Genomic DNA, 16,863 nt, shown 5'->3' with positions numbered 1-16,863 from the left:
GAATATGAGAGGTTGGAAGAGACCTCTGGAGATCGCCTTGTCCAACTCCTGTTGGAATAGACCATAACATTAGGATCAGCTTTCCTCTCACCCCGTCCTCCTCCCTCAAAAGTGAGCCACAATAGCAAAACTTCAGTTCTGGCACAACACTTCCATTTCCATTGTACTTGTTAATTTTTGTACTCAAAGGATAGATTACAGCTGTACAAAACTATGAAATACCAAGTACCAGCACAAACACAGAGGCACTTCTGTTCCATACTACACCCAATTTCAGATAGACCCCTCTTCTGTTAGAGGCAGTGGCGCCTGTCCCCAACAAAGCTTTACCAAGCTTTACACTAGTAAAGTTTTTCTGACTTATTTTCCTTTTACCCTAAGCTTGGACAACTGCATGAGGCAGCCCTGAGCCTGGATTCAAGCCCACAGAAGGAGAAAACTTGCATGTTGAGATCCTCACCAGGTTGAAAACACAAAAGCAATCACTGGAGCTAAGGCTGAGGAAGGGGCTCAGAGGGGGGCTGCAAAGTAAAGTGAGGGCTGCTACTAAAACCCTCCTTAAGAAGTCATTAGCTAGGGGTGTCAGAATGTTATATGAATAAATCTCATCACAGGGACAGGGTGAGGCTGAGGGGATTTTAGCCCAGGGCAGTGGGGTCCATCTCCACTGGATTCACTGCTGGCAAGTCATGTCAGCAGCTTCATTTATTAGAAAGGTGCTGGGAAGTGTTGGGTTGTATTTCAGGCTGGGAAAGTCTCATAATTCTCTTGGGGAAGCCCTTCTATGACATTGCCATTGGTTTTCCTGTAATGATGCTCTAAATGGTTCCAATCCTATGTTCAACAAATTTTGCAGCAAAACTGTAAATTCCTGCCGTTGGGTCAATTTCTTAGCACAGACAAGCCTGCTGGAGAACTTCATTATGAACTTCTCTTTCTAATAGGATTAGTTATTGATTAGTTATTATTTGATAGGCTGAGGTTTCACAAGAAGAAAGGAAAAGAAAGGCAAGAACATGATGAAGAAACCAGAAAAGGAATGGTTTCTTGTATCACAGGAAAATCTTGGTAATTCAGAAAATAACTCCTAGTGGAGAATTCTAGACTTCCTCCCTCCTTCCCCCCCATCATTGTTCTGCTTGTGACCTGCAATATAGACATGAACTGTTAACAAATGACTTTTCAAGAGGAACCGATTCAGAGAAACTGAGATTTTTGAAAGAAGGGCTTATATAATCATGCAACTTTTACAGCCAGACAACAACAGAGGGCAACAGATCTCTAGGAAACCTCACATCTTCAGTAAGGTTTCCATTGGATGACATTGATGGCAGTTGTGGCAGCTCTTCTCACTGCCTCGCTGGGATGCTTCAGACACTGCTGAAATGTATCTAAATGGTTGAGGAGTGTCTTGCGGCCGTTTGGTAGCTCAGCCAGCATGGTGAGGGCTTTGATGGCACTCAGCTGGGCTTTGCTGCTTTTCTCAGCAGCCAGCTTCAGCAAAGGTGGGATGGCTCCAGCCCCTAGGGCTGAGAATCGCCCTGTAGAGAAATAAACTGATTTTAAAATGTGTTATTACCTATAACCAACATGCTTTTGAGTTGTTACTTTCTACTCCCTGCCCAGCCACAGCTCTGAACACCCCAGAGAGTGCAGTGCAAAGAGGTCGGACATGCTTTTCTTTTGAAGACCAAGGCTAGCTGCCAGCTGTTTATTTTTAAGGTAAAAGATCTTAGGTAACTTTATCTGCCCTGCACATTATTATTTCATTTGCAATTAATTATCTAAGAATATATGAGGTATTTGGGGTTGGGTTAGATGCCCTTAGGAACATTCTCCATTCTTTTATTTTTAAAGACACTTCAAACAGTGAGATCCACTCCTGTGTTGTCTTCAGAAGCAGGGGGGATGCTTGCAGAGGAGGTCTGGAACACAACTGCTGTTATTAAGTGTCATTTATGTCTAATTACTCATTCATGCCACTGAAAATTTTCAGTGTCATGTAAGTGACTTGGGAGAACTACAAACCTTGTTAATATTCATTCCTCTCCCAGCTGTGAGAGAGAAACTGCCTGTAACTACAAAAAGAGTTTCCAGAAAGTAGTGCTCCTCTGCTGAGGACTGGTGATTTGAGTAGCATCGGGTGTGTGGATGTCTGTGTGGTCTGGACTTGAATGGAAGGCATTCCCCCTCTGGAGGGAAATGGTACAGGGTGGGTAGGTAAATAACTTCTTGACCTAGTTCAGGTGAATGAAATGTGAGATCTGCTGTGGCTTTTAGGCTCTGTGGGGGAGCAACAATAGATACAACAACACACAAAAAGAAATGATCTAATCTTAGAGTTTCTTGAAGAGCTCTAACACCATTAGAAACTGAGGACCTGGGGGGTGGAGGGGCAAAAGTTTTGTTGCTAAATTGGCTTAGAATTGGGTTTCCAGAAAGTATCCCAAGAGAACTCCCTCTGTCTCTCACCCTGAGGTTTGATAGTAGCAAACATCAGTGCTCCTGCTGCACTGGCTTGGACTTCAGGATCTGTATCTTCAAGCAGGCTCACCAGCACAGGAATAACTTCTTCACACACCTCATTTTTCCCCTCTGGATGAGTACTGTGCAGGAAAGATGGTTAAGTTGCTTTCTTGAGCTGTGCCTGCAAACCACACAGCTACCCACAGCTTCTCCCCATGCCCTGGATCCCTGCAGCCCTCCTTTGTTTGATGACAGCGATGCTGACACAGTCCTCCTCTGTTCTCTTTGGACTCACAGCTTTCTGATTGTTGGACAGATGGCAAGCACCACTGCCTTCCACAAAGAAAAGAAAGGGGATGGCTGTTGTGCCTGGTGTCTGTGAAATCTACTTGCCCGTACAAGACTGATGATATGATGTTAACCAATGTGTGTGGGCTTACCAATTGTTTAGGCTATTTTTAGGTGATGTTTGGATTATTTTTCTTACTGTCTGCCATACACTGGAGATAGCTGGGCAGTAGCATGTACCAGGATTAGGGTTAAATGTGTTCTCACAATTCAATTAGAAACCTGGCTGTTGAACCCTACACAGATTTTAAAACCTGCTAAGTCTGGGGTCTGCAGTTAATTCTTCTCCCAGGTAAATTTTCTATCTTTCTTTCCAACCTAATGAGGAGAATATCTAACATGGCCCAGCTCCTGTGGGGACCTGTAGCCTACCTGATGTCCATCCTCAGGTTGCATTTCTGCTTTCTTTCTATTACTCATGTTATCGATACTCTCTTGCTTTTCCTATAAGGCCTTGCCGTGTTATAGGACATTAGGAAGTGTTTTGTGCCAGTTGATAAGTAAACTACACCACCTGCAGACCTTCTTAAACCAGACATCTGTTGAGTACTTTTATTATATGTTGTGATTGCAAGACAGTGCACTGAAATTGTTCCTTCCATCTAGTGTTCGATACACAAGTGGAACATAAAGACTGCTTTTTCTGATCCATCACTGATGTTTGTAGCAGCCTGTGTCAGAAAACTATTTCTGTCCTCAATCACACTGAAAGCTTCCCAGGACCTTTAGTTTTTTGAGAAAGAGCAGTTGTTCAAAAAAATCAGGGGGCTTTTCCCTATTTCATACTTCTTCCTACTCCCTACTACTGGTCAGAATCTTGTTTTCACATTTCTCATGCAAGAATTTTTTTCTCAGCAGTGCTGAGAGAATCAGGAAAAAATCCTGCTTTCACTGCCAACACCAAAGACAGACAGAAGGATAACGAATGACATTTACTGATCTGCGTTTGTTTTCTTGAGCATTTTACAGCAGTTAGGAATTTTAGAAGTCTTCTATGTATGTGTGTGTTGAGGCCGATATTGCTTTACATGGGATACGTGACAGCTTCAATGTGTAGTGGAACACAACTGTAAACTAATGACCTTGACTCACTCATGAAATGAGTATTTTCTTGGACTTATGTATTATAGACAGGTTTCTTTACCTGATTTCTAAGAGGGCCCAAGCTGCTTTGCTTCTGGTGGCCACTGATGAGTGTGTGAGCTTTTCCTTCAGGACAGTGACGACATCAGCTGCTAGAGCTTCAGAAGCCTCCACGTGCAGACAGTTGGAGAGTGTACCAAGGATTAGCTCCTGGATTTCCTCCAACTCATTCTTCAGTTTGGATACAAGTGAGGGAATCAAACCGGCATGCAGTATGCCAACAGCGCCTATGGGAGAAGACAGAGGAGGATCGCAGGTGGGCTGTGAGTGCATTTACTATTTCTACTTGCACTTCCAATTTCTTAATAGGATCAAAATACACATGGTAACTCATTTCCTTACACAGATGTAAGACTGAGAGACGGAAACTACTACAACACTGCTTTGTTCATAAATGCCATCTTAACATTGCTTCCCCAACAGTCCTGGAAAGACAACAGCCCAGGCAATAACCAAAATGGCAATTGCTCTGATGTTCTCAGTTTCTCTCATTATAATATTCTTCCAGAATTATTCTTGCTAAGAAAATATAGGGGGAAAAATATGTATAAAAGTCACCTTATAGCCGGCCTTTCTAACTGCTCTTGAGCAGATGCTGAGAGAGGCTGAGATGTGAGCCTTTAGAGCTCATAGTTCGATTCTCCATTATGGTTTCTGTGGGGGGAGTCAAGATTTTGGAAACTGCCAGCTTCCTCACACGTTTCTTTGTAGTAATTCTGTCATAGGGCAAATTTCATTTTTGAGCTTTTCAGCAGTCAGTCTCTTACACTATCTCCTGAAGGAAAGAACACCTAAGGTAGAAAGATCATTTGCCCTGCAATGGCTGTCTTTCCAATGAACAAGTGTCTGATCTGTCTCTGCCATTAATTACAGTTCAGAAAGTCCCCGCTGCAGCAGCAATGCCAGGGAAAAGCAGAGAGCAGAATGTACTGTCCACAAGTAACTATGTGAACACAAAATTCTCTGGCTGTCTTGTTGCTAAGACTGATTCTTTGGTTGCTAAGAGAAATGCAGCTCCTTTCAAAGTGATTCATATATGGTTAGATAAGGAAGTTTTGTGGGTAGGAGTCATCAAGGTATTTTCAAATGGATCTCCACAGGCAGGGATAAAAGGACAAGTGGGACAGAGGTTTTAATGACCTTTGATAGTGCATGGGAGAACTTGACAGCTGGAAAACATGGTTCTAATCTAGAGGCTATTCTGTGGTAGGTATTTCTGAGGTTTTGATGGCCTTGAATAGTTTCTTATGTTACTAACTTATTAGGAACCACTTTACTAACGCAAATGCAAAGAAACACCTCGGAGTGGTATTATTACAGCTTTTACCACCTGTGCTATGTTTGAAGGTCAGTTGCTGTGAGGATTCAAATAAATAGTCAGAAAATAGTCAGACACTCTTGAAAGCTACTGAAATTTAGCTTTCTCCTTGTGCAGAAAAGCAAAGGAAAGTAAAAAAAAAAAGTTATCTTTGAGGCTGTGGCTCTGTGCATCGCTGCATGGAGGAGTTGGCACTTTCAGTGTAAAAACACCACAAAAAACTAAACCACCAAACCCAACTTTATATTTATGTCCCCTGGAGGAACATGAAGAGAAGAAAATTCCCAAGGATCAGCTCCATATTGCTCCTGCAGCAAGATGTGGTAGAGGAAACCTGCACTATTGGTCTGGCAAAGGACTCTCTCTTGAGCTCCCTGAGGGGGCAAAGCTTGGACTGCTGACTCCATCCCCAGCAGTACCTCCCCTGACAAGGAGTGCAGGTGTTTGGGTTGTAGGTTATAGGCATAGAAGGGTTATGGGGGGGGTTGGTTAGACAACAGTGGTTGGGAACACTTGGTGCCTTACGAAGTCCCAGACAATAGGAAACCCACTAGTGAACTGCTCCCATGGAAGTAGCTTAATGCAGTCTCACAGGACTATAAATCATTCATATCCAGATTGGTTTAGCCACACTTCCCACTGGCCTTTTGAAATAGCTTACAAAAACCAAGTTTTTCAAAGACAGCTTTCCAAACTCCTCCAAAAGTTTTTCATTAAGATAAACCACATAGCCTGTGTGCATAGAACTGGGATACGCAAACGGCTCACACAGTCATCATGTACACCTCTGAATGCTGGGTTGCTGTGGAAATCAGTATAAAATCAAAATTTGGGAGATACAGCTTCAGAAGAAGAGTCATGAATTGGAGGTGATAGACTTATAAGCTGACATTCTCTGCAGCAAGCATCAATTTATTGTACAGTTGCTTTGCCAGATGATCTGTGATGCTTTTGAACAAAGCCCACATCTGGACCACTTGACCTTAAAGTAATTTCATTCTCTCTAGATCAGGTGAAAACTGAATGTAAATGTAAATAAAAGTAGCAAAGAACTGAAGTTTGAACTCCACCCTCCAGAGCCATTGTGTAGCTTAATTCATGCTGATACCCATCTTCCTTGGGGTAGTGCCACACCATAAGCGTTTCATCACAACATTTCATAAGCAAACACTTTTCTTGCACAGAATAGTCAGCATTCTGCCCAGAGAAGCCATTGCTTGCTTTAATTTAACTTCCCATCCTTCTGTAACAACTATGGCTAGAGCATTCTGTCCACCTTTCTCATGCTGGTACATGTTCTATTTTCTTTCCCAGACAGGTATCCATTACTATTTCTTGTACTTGATTTCAAACACTTAATGGCCATTTTTAAACCCATCATCTTAATTTCCATTTTTAGTTTCCTTTAATTTCTTTTTTTTCAGGACTTCCTTGCAAACTTATTTCAATTCTCTTGATCACTTTATCAGCATTCAGGTTTCACTTTTGTGTCTTGTCTTCTAAAATATCCAACTAATACATTCAACTAGACAGGACAGCTTTCACTAGCCCTTCACTTTATTCCTTACTTTGTGTGAAAACTCAGGAAGTTTTCATTTTAAAAAAGAAATGTTTTATTTTACCAGGCCAGGTTTCTGTACCAGGAACTTTCTTATCTACTGTTTTTGTCAGGCTGTCCTATCTGAAATGTTATTGTGCTACTAAAAAGGGACCTTCTCAGTATAAATATGGAAACAAAGATGAATTGTTTGACCTTTTCAGAAGTCTCAATGTGGTGAAGAGAAAAGGTGGAGAGGAAAGGCCACCAACAAGAGACTACCTAACATTGAGACTGAAATTTCCAGGTGGAAATTTGATGTGGTTTTCTCAAGGGAACCAAAGGGTGAAAGGCCTAGGATGGGAAAAGGGAAAAGTGAGGAGACAAAGTCAGTGGAAAGTTGTTTGAGAGATACTTGACACCTCAGATGTCTCTTTGTGATGTTCACACAATGATTTGAAATGCTTAGTATGAGCATTTCTACTTGGGAAGGGGGACACAGGGGAAAGAAAAGCAGAGCCAGACACAATTGGAAGAGAAAATGCTGCCCAGCATCTTGGTGTGCACCAACACATCCAGTACACAGTGGCTGTGAAATCCCCGGAGGCGGGGCTCACTGACTGTGAGTTCCCAAATGATCCTGACACAAGTTCCAGGCCTAGCAGCTCTCTTGCTAGCACTGCAAGACACTAACGCCATTTCAGAGGTAACAAAGCGTTTATTAAACTAGTGAGTGCTAGCAGACATGATACAGAGTAAAACCGCAGTGCTTGTATAAGGTTTCCTTTCTGAGTGAGAAGATGACCACAGAAGGTTCTTCCCCAGCACACCTGCCTTAGTATCTCCTGCTCATTACTGCTCTCATTGAAAAACAGGAATTCAAAAAAGTTATTCTTTAGCATCACTGAGAAGATTTCTGAGTCACCAGTCACAAGAGTACAATCTGAGAACCCTGAAGTAGCTTAGAATCAGCATTCTGAGTCTCAGTGCTTCCAGCATTAAGGCTGTGTAGGGAGTAATTAAGGCTGTGTATTAAAGGAGTATGTTAAATATAATCATAGTACAAAACTGGGCTGAAATTTCTTTCTGGTAAGTTTAGAGCACGAGGTAGGCCACGTTAAATTAAATAGAACTCACCTGTCTATACCCCATCAGCTTTACTGAGTCTTCTAACTGAAGAGGAAAATTCTGTTGACATCTTTGAAATCTAGAATATTTTCCTCTTCTTTGTAACAACAACCCTCTGCCTTTCAATGATAAATTAACAGGAATAAACAGTAATGTCCCAAAGGATGCCTATGCCTAGAGACAAAGAGTATCTCTTTCACAGCACTGAGAGGTGGGAAGTCCCTGTTTAAATGAACTGAAGAGCTAGTAGGATGTTAAGAGGACTGAGAAAAATACTGTAGATATTGGTATTGGATTAGAAATAGTAAACAATTCTATTTCAAACCATTTCAAATCTGTGCATTGGCTGAATGCATTTATCTTATGCCTTAGGGATTTACCAGGTATAAATCACAACCTGAATAATAGTGTTTGTCATATCCCCACTAAAATACAATAGCTGTAAACTTTATAAAAGCATTATGGGATCTGCTTTTCCAATACTAAGAATTTGGGGGTGTTATCTGAATGAGAGCCATAACAGAAATTAAGGTTATGAAAATACGAAAAAGTCAGCAGTCCTCTGGAGAAGCACATAATGTGCCTACCTCTGGGGATCTTTTAAAAATCCAGAATGTTTCCAGCATTAACAAGGATCAGGAAAGATTGGTCTGATAAACAAGAGGTTCCTAATCCTCAGTAAAGAATTAGAGAGACTCCTGCATACCTTGCTTTTAGTTTTAGAAACTTTGCTTTAGCGTGTGTAAAATTGTAATATCAAAGCACCACTGAAAACTATTAACATAGGAACTACAACTAATACAGCTGCATTATATATCTGCATTGGCTTCTCTAGCATAATTTAGAAATCCAAGAAGCATTAACTTATTTTTTAATTGTTATTTTGCTAGTAAATAAGACACTGCCTGTGACTCCCTGTTTGAAAGCAATGGTTTTAACCATCTAAATTGTTTATGCTTTATGAAAAAAGGAGTAATATCTGAAGAAATTAACAATTCTGATCTACAGAATGTCTTTTATTGCAGCCTCTCTAGAAACCCCAGGGATGAATTAGACAGAGTACACTTGTGTTTCACATAAAGATAGTTTACAACATGAAAAATACATCTTGGGTTCTGTTTTTTTACAGAATCCTGAGTTCATTAATTGACCAAAACAAGTACCCTACTGCTAACTGATGGAAGTGTTGGTGTGGGATCCTTTAGGGTGAAATCACCAAAATTTCACAGTGGAAATAATGAGATATACTCTGCTGTAGTAGTGCATCATCCCTGCACTGTGGGTCACTGACCATTTATAAGGCATCAGGAGGGAGTTTCCAAAATAAAAGCAACTTTTCCCTTTTTTACTGAAACTCTATTAATACATTATCACCTACAAGAAAGCAAACAAACAAAATGGAAGTGAAATGGAAGCAACAAAGTAATACTGGCTTATGTTTTTTCCTAGCTCTGTTGATAGTCTGCTTGCACACTGAAGCACAAGCACTGATACCTTTTGCCGTGGTTTTATTCTGTGTTTCAGAACTCCAACTGCTTGCACCTCCCATGTAATCAATTTTCATGAAGTTTTCTAAATGTGTAACTTAACATACAGATCTACTTGTGCTCATCCTACCTACCTGGGTGAATGCATGTGTGTATAACGTGCACTCAACTGATCCTGCATGCATATTGGTCATGCTAGTTAGGAAATTTCTTGGCTTTTATTTCTCTGACAAAATACCTTCCTTTTATTCAGGGAAATATCTTTAAAAACATAAAAATTAAATACTGAAAATAACCTTTTTCTTTTTTTTATTTTCTTTTCTTTTTTTTTTTTTATTTTTTTTCTCCTGTCCCTTCCTGTTCTTTTGGATGAAGAAGGAAATGTCATCCTGAAATTTATTAATTTCCTCTACAGGGAAGACTTTGCCAAAGCGCATGAAGAAAGGAAAACAATCTGACATAGGAACTACTTGTGCCAAAGTCCCCAGATCAATTACTGCAGAGAAAATTAAATCCTTGAGATAAGTACCCCCAAAAAGCCAAGCCTCAGCCATTGAGTTACTGACCCACCTCAAGTTTCATAGGTCAAAATTTGTCCTTTTTTCCTGCTGGTCAGTAATGCAGCCATATAGCTATAAGATGAGCCTAAAGTCACCAGTACAGCCCTTAACTATAAAAGACTCTGGTGGCATTCTGTTTCCACAAGTACCTGTTGTGAAATGAAGTGTTCACAGAAAGCAGTGAGTTCAGTGTGCATGACAGACTATGTTCGGAAGAGAACCTGCACTGACACGTTCACAAACACTAACTTAAATATCAGATTTTGTACTTTATACCAAGCATGTACATCAAGAGTATGGAAATTGTTAACTACTATAGCAAGTTTCAGTCACAGAGAAATTGATACTGCAAGGTGAACAGGACATCATCAGTTTGACAGATGTTCATATGCTTATTGCTTACATAGTAGAAAATTTCAGACATTCCTATGGAGAAAGGTCTGCTTTCTCACAGAGGCTTGTTGTAAAGATGTGTGAGAGACAGCTCATTTCCTGCAGACATTATTGTCTAGCTGGATGGGGCAAAAGGCGTCAATGGGAAGGAAAGAGACAAAAAGTTGTTTAAAGTAATTCTTCAGGTCAGATGAACAGTTGAGAAATTAAGAGTTGTTTGTCACCCTGTTCCTGGGTGCTGATGCTCAGCTGGTGGCCACAGCTCCCATAGCGTGCTCAGGGAGGAGGCTCATGCCCACTGCAGCCCCTGGCCTCCCCCTGATATCACAGGAGAGGTGAGCAGGAAGGTGGGACAGGCAGGAGGCTCGGCAGGATGAGGGAAGCATCCTCTGTGGGCAGCTGTCTGAGAGCAGGCAGCTGGCAGCTTCCCAGAGCTGCGCATAGGGCTTCCTATTAATCATATTACTGCAGGGGCTAAACCTGCCTGACCAATTAGAGATACCCTTCATGGTAAAACCGTGGTAATGTTTTACACTAATAAAAACAGTTTTACACTTTGAAGTCTGACTGTCTTACAAGCCCTTAATTGCAAGGTTTCAGTTTTCAGAACTTCTGTTGAGAGAACAGATTTTTAAAACAATCTTTTCCTGTCTTGAAGCAGAAAGCCAGAAGTGTAAAGCAACATAAATGAAGTTCAAGAAGCAGTTTTGTTAAATATCTTAAATGTCTATATCTGGAAACTGTATGTCATGTTAGCAGTTTTATTCCTTAGGAGAAATATATTAAGATGGTGAAAATATTCTGTGAACTTCTATAGTAGAACTGGATCACAGTCAATCAGAAATCGAGGTATATGAGTTTCCTGTATAGGTTTGATTATACCACTGTCAAACAATAAATAAAAATGGGAGGCTTAAAGGAAGAAAATATCTAATCCTGTGTCAGATACTGAGGAATTTAATCTTGAAAATGAACATAAACTTGCTTTGAGTAGCTGAATCATTGCACAGACTGAAAAACTGCAAATAGTACTAGAAGACATCAGGAGGAGGTTAAATGGAACATTCGTTCAGTCTCATTGTATAAGCACTTCCTTTTTGCATTTTCTTTATTATCAGAAGGGTGAGAGATTTATTTTTTGGTACTTTAAAAAATGGCGGGTAGAAATTTCAGAGAAGAAGGAACTGGAGAAATGGCAGTGCTGACACCCCCTGTCTGTACCTATGATCTGGCACACTGGCAGGGCTGCAGTAAGTTGGTTTGATCCTACAGGTCACACTGCTTATGCTGGTGCCAAGACCAGCATGGTTAGAACTGCCAAAACCTCTGAGAAAAGAAGAGCATGGTACCATGGGCAGGTAAATCTCTTTCTGCTTCATATGGTCTGACTTAGGAATTTTGTTTGAAATGAGAGTAGCAGAAACACATCTTGATTAGAACCACAGGCCCAGGTGGCTGCACGGCAGGAGTGGAGCTGTATGGAAAGGCAGACAGATTCTCCACTCAGACCTGCTACTTTGCAGTTTCCAGGTTTTCCATTAGAAGCCATGTTCTTAGGGAAAACTAATTATACTACTCAATGAAAATTGCATTTTGCTCTGAATGAGGTTCTACAATAGTGTTTTCCAGTGGTTTACTCTGTATTTTCTCTCCAGCAGTGAAAAATTCCTTAATCTTAATTGAATACAAGACTGCCAAGGTGTGAGCCGCTTTGAGGATAATTTGTTTTTCCTCCCCAGTAATGTGGCTCTTGGGTTGAGAGCCTTTTTCCTCCAGCGAGCTGTAAATCACAGATGTTTGCTGTGATTTACAAATAGGCACATCTTAACAGTACGCTGATTTTCTGATTAGAGATGGATTCCTGAATAAGTCTGTCTGAGTGAATGAATTAAGGTGTTCTCGCAGAAAGGCCTTTTGTATCTATGCTCGTGCAGCAGGACCCAAGCAACAGCAACAGTTAAATGAACCTGTTACTTAACCTGGACCAAAATATTAGGTCTAGCTTCTGTAAACATGCCAGGTTAAGCACAGGCACTTCAACAGTGCTACTAATGTGCTTATCTTTAAGAACATTATATCAGAGTATTCAAAGCACTGTTGAACAGAAGCAGAGAATGATGTTTGCAATGATTGTAACAGATACCAGAAACTATTTCATCAGCTGAAGGAAATGACTGTCATTTTAGTATGCTTTTAGAAAAGAACATAGTTATAAGTAAGTCTGAAAAATACATTGAGGGATTTGATGAAGGGTTTATCAACTTTATCATAGAATCATAGAACAGTTAGGGTTGGAAAGGACCTTAAGATCATCTAGTTCCAATCCCCCTGCCATGGGCAAGGACACATTGCACTAAACCATGTCACCCAAGACTCTATCCAACCTGGCCTTGAACACTGCCAGGGCTGGAGCATTCACCATTTCCTTGGGCAACCCATTCCGGTGCCTCACCGCCCTCACTGTAAAGAACTTCTTCCTTATATCCAATCTAGAATTCCCCTGTTTCAGTTTGAAGCCATTACCCCTTGTCCTACCACTACAGTCCCTCCCCAGCATCCTTATAGGCCCACTTCAGATACTGGAAGGCTGCTCGGAGGTCTCCACGCAGCCTTCTCTTCTCCAGGCTGATCAGCCCCAGCTTTCTCAGCCTGTCTTCATAAGGGAGGTGCTCCAGCCCCCTTATCATCCTCGTGGCCCTCCTCTGGACTTGTTCCAAGAGCTCCATGTCCTTTTTATGTTGAGGACACCAGAACTGTACACAATGCTCCAAGTGAGGTCTCACGAGAGCAGAGGGGCAGGATCACCTCCTTAATCAGTTCATTTGTTAAGAAAAGTTCTCATGTGCTTCGCTCATTTCATTGATTCCATCATCAAGTGAGTAAGAATGTGATTCAGATGGCTAAATGTGGGTTTCTAATGCCATTTTAGTATCTGAGGTATCACTTGGAGCTGCCGGGTATGATTTAAGACCTAAAAGATGCTTGGACATTTCTAGGGTGCAGCTTCAGGCCAGATGGGATACCCTTAGAAGCTGAATATGATCTTAGAGACTTACATGTGGAGACTGTAAGTCACTTCCATGTGCTACTGGCATTCATCTTGTGTGTGTCATTGACAGGGCAAACACTTTTAAAGGAGAGGAAGGGACAGTCATAAGGACCAGCAGTCCAATGTATGCAATTTCCTATCAGTTTACCACTAGTGTAGTCAGAGACCAAACAATCTTTTGTACAAATTTTCACCCCTCTGTCTAAAAATGCTTCACTAAAGAGATGGAGATCAGTTATAAACAGCTAAAGCTCCCACTTTGGATAGCTACTTTGTACTTCATAAATAACCACTGGTTGATAGGTGTATCTATGTCATATCTTTATTGTTTATGTAAATGCAAAGTTCTTCCAGAGCTTCCCAGAATTACCTGTGTGTCCTCAAACAGAATTTTCAGCCTTTTTTTCTTTAAAACCAGTTTCTTATTCCTGTTAATCAGACACAAGAAGGTAATAAAAGAGACAGGTAATGGTGCCTGCTGAATTTGTAGCTATATCTCATGGTTCTTACATGAAGTAGAATTATCATGTGTAAAGGATACAAGGAAATATGAAATCAGAAGACAACATTTTTTCTACGTACCTATTAAAAATATATGTAATTGATTTGAGGCCCCAGTTTGATACTTCCTTGGCTGGCAAGAACATCAGCGATGAAACCAAAACATTCTGAAAACAACACAATTCGCCTTTTTGTTTGTTTGCTATTGCAAATATCAAACCAAACCTAAATGCCTACCTGTGTCTTCAAGTGAGAGAGACCTACTTTCAACTCACTGCTTCAATGAATATTTAATCATTCTTATAAAATGGAAAACCTGCAAACTGGGAGACTGCAGGAGTGAACTGATAGTCTGTTGTTCAGACCACTTTACTAGGAGACCTTAAGCTGGTACTTTTTGTTTTAAAAGCTTTGGTTTCAAAACATTTGTGACCCTATTAATTGTGTGTAATTCCCAAAGAATCTATATATTGTGATCTCAGGTGATTTTGCCAGTTGTTCACTCTTCACAGACCTTTTGTTGTATACTTTACTAAATAATCCCCACTTTCTTTTCTTGTTAAAGTTTGATGGGCTTTGGGTTTGTTTTGTTTTTTTTTCCCATTCCTTTGCTCTTAATAGTGAAGAATAAGGAAAGAATACTGCCATTCTCCTTTAAAAAAACAGTAATAATGCAGCCCTGAAGGATGGGTCCATTAAAAAGAACCACATCCCTTCACCTTATTTCATGGTATTGATATCTGTAGCTACCTTCCCATGCAGGCTCTGGAGGAGATGGCTCCATGTATCCATCACAAAGCTCAGGGTAGGTGGGGCTGGCTGTGTAAAGGTAACTGCCCAGGGAAGGCAGCATCTCCCAGGGCTTCAGGTGAGCCTCCAACAGCTCTCCATGTGCTAGATTTAATGATTGTTTTTCTAAACGTGGAGTCCTTCTCTTTAGTCATTGTGGTATTAGCTGTAACTCATTGTCTGGCATTCTTGAATGTCTCCCATGATTTGACCTCAGAGGAAGAGTAAACATTTGATATTAAGTGAAACCCTCAGTTACTCAAAGGGTGAAATCCTGATTGATAGAAAGTGAATTTTCATCCTAAATGATAAAGCCAAATGAGGTCAGGCTGATACCACCTGCTGGAAGGTGCATTCATGATTTTTTCCCCTCCATCTCACAGTCACTGGTACAAAGCAACAATATGCCAGATAGTTAAAAATATCAGCTCCCAGTCATCTGTACTTTATGCTATTTTAAACTCTTCCACGTGAGAAAATGGTTAAAAATAAAAATACAGCCTTTTTATTCTTCTCTAAATGTTCTGCTCAGTTCTTCATGCTGAGAGAATCACAGACCTGTCTATAAATATCTAACCCAGATCTACAATTGCTTGTTAAAAAGAGGGTGTTTGGTAGAAAATTGAATGAAATACAAAATGTCTTTTATTATATTTTTTATTACAGACCAGATGTGGCCTCTCGATTTACCCTCTATCATTTGGAGATGTACATTCACCAAGAACATTGCATGTGTGCATATAAATATTTTGATGTTGTCATGGTATAATAAAGGGTAATTGATTAGAAAAATCCCTCTGGGATTTTCCACTTAAGAGCACATTTCTGTTTTAGCACTATTGTCTTCAAACTAAACATGTACAAATGCATCTGGTTTGATTGATCCTAAACAGAAAGCAACAGTAAACAGGAAAGGATTTGGCTTTTGGTCAATGAATAGCACTGGCAAGTTGAGTGAAACTCGTGCAGCTAAAGGCTCCACTAAGCTGTGTATGAGATGTTACGCCTCAGCAGTCAAATGCTGCTCCCTTCAAACTGAAACCTGCTCTGATATTGAAAACAAATGGTGAGCTGCCTGGCACAGAAAGGGGGAGCAGGAATCCAGTCAGATCAGCACAATCCTCTCAAATTGCTGTTTACTATTTCAGGGAAAAAAAAGTAATGCAAACTATTCACTTTTAATATGTATTTGTGTGTGTTCAATCTATCCATATGCAAAGAACAACAGAGTACTGAGCTAAAGACCTGGTTTTATATGGCTTTTGGCTCTGGCATTTAATCACCTGTATATGCCATTTTGAAACATATTTCTCTTTAAATTCCTTTGGGAGCTTAGCTACATGTAGTACAATCAATGCACGCTGAAAGGCCCTAATTGAGAATTTCTGGATGCAGGACAAGGTTAAGAAAACTTGGACATATCTGCTGATTTATTTTTCAGATGTGTTGGAGTTTAACTCTGCCATTAATCAACAGCTCCCATGTGGTGGTGTTGAAACAATAACACCTAAACTTCTCCAAGAAGGGCCTGTTCCATTACCCACATACCACATGCCCATAATTCCTTCACTAACAAAATGTGAGCTACAGTTAGGGGCCTTCCTCAAAACTGCAAGAAAGCAAGTGCTTTGTTGTAACAATTGGAAACACCAAACAGTGATAAAAGCTGTAGGGAGAGTGTGAACAATGATCTTCCTACCCAAGATGATGCTAGCTGATGCTGTTATTTCTGCCAAAGTTGGTTGATGTGTGGAAGATGCTTTTTCTCACATAGAAAGTACTATACTAAAGATACATGTAATGTGACAGTTTCTATAGTAACTACTTGTTCTTTATGGAATCGCAGATTAAACCTGTACACCTTGTTATTGTTCTTTCATCCTATTATCTAGACTACTCAGTTACCACAGATACAATTTTTTATTCTATTCCCTTGCCAACATAACTATATCAGGGATTGATGCACTTGCAAGTAGAGAGTACATTTGAAAAACAAAACACTGCTAGAAGTTTAAAATTGATGACCATCTGATCATGTAAATGCACCAAAAGACATCTGTGCATAGATGCTGAAAGCTGAAAATTCAAAATAAAACTGTAGAGTTTCTCTCTTTTTTTTTATTAAGTTTTTATTTTAATTTTTT

General features: G+C 40.3%; 1 protein-coding gene across 1 annotated transcript; it reads right to left on the bottom strand.

Moving 5' to 3' along the window:
* Positions 1–1,299: 1,299 nt before the first annotated feature.
* On the bottom strand, positions 1,300–4,184 carry LOC104406407 (rhabdoid tumor deletion region protein 1-like; the record flags this gene model as incomplete). Its single annotated transcript, XM_010015375.1, has 3 exons — positions 1,300–1,541; positions 2,473–2,606; positions 3,959–4,184. Coding segments are annotated over 3 exons (602 nt in total), but the record flags the coding sequence as incomplete, so codon positions are not given.
* Between the last annotated feature and the right edge of the window lie 12,679 nt (positions 4,185–16,863).

The sequence above is a fragment of the Nestor notabilis genome, unplaced genomic scaffold (assembly GCF_000696875.1).
Source record: "Nestor notabilis isolate BGI_N333 unplaced genomic scaffold, ASM69687v1 scaffold35665, whole genome shotgun sequence".
NCBI classification, from domain to species: Eukaryota; Metazoa; Chordata; class Aves; order Psittaciformes; family Psittacidae; genus Nestor; species Nestor notabilis.
Note: the sequence above shows the minus strand (reverse complement) of the source record. Positions and strands in the feature narration are given on the sequence as shown.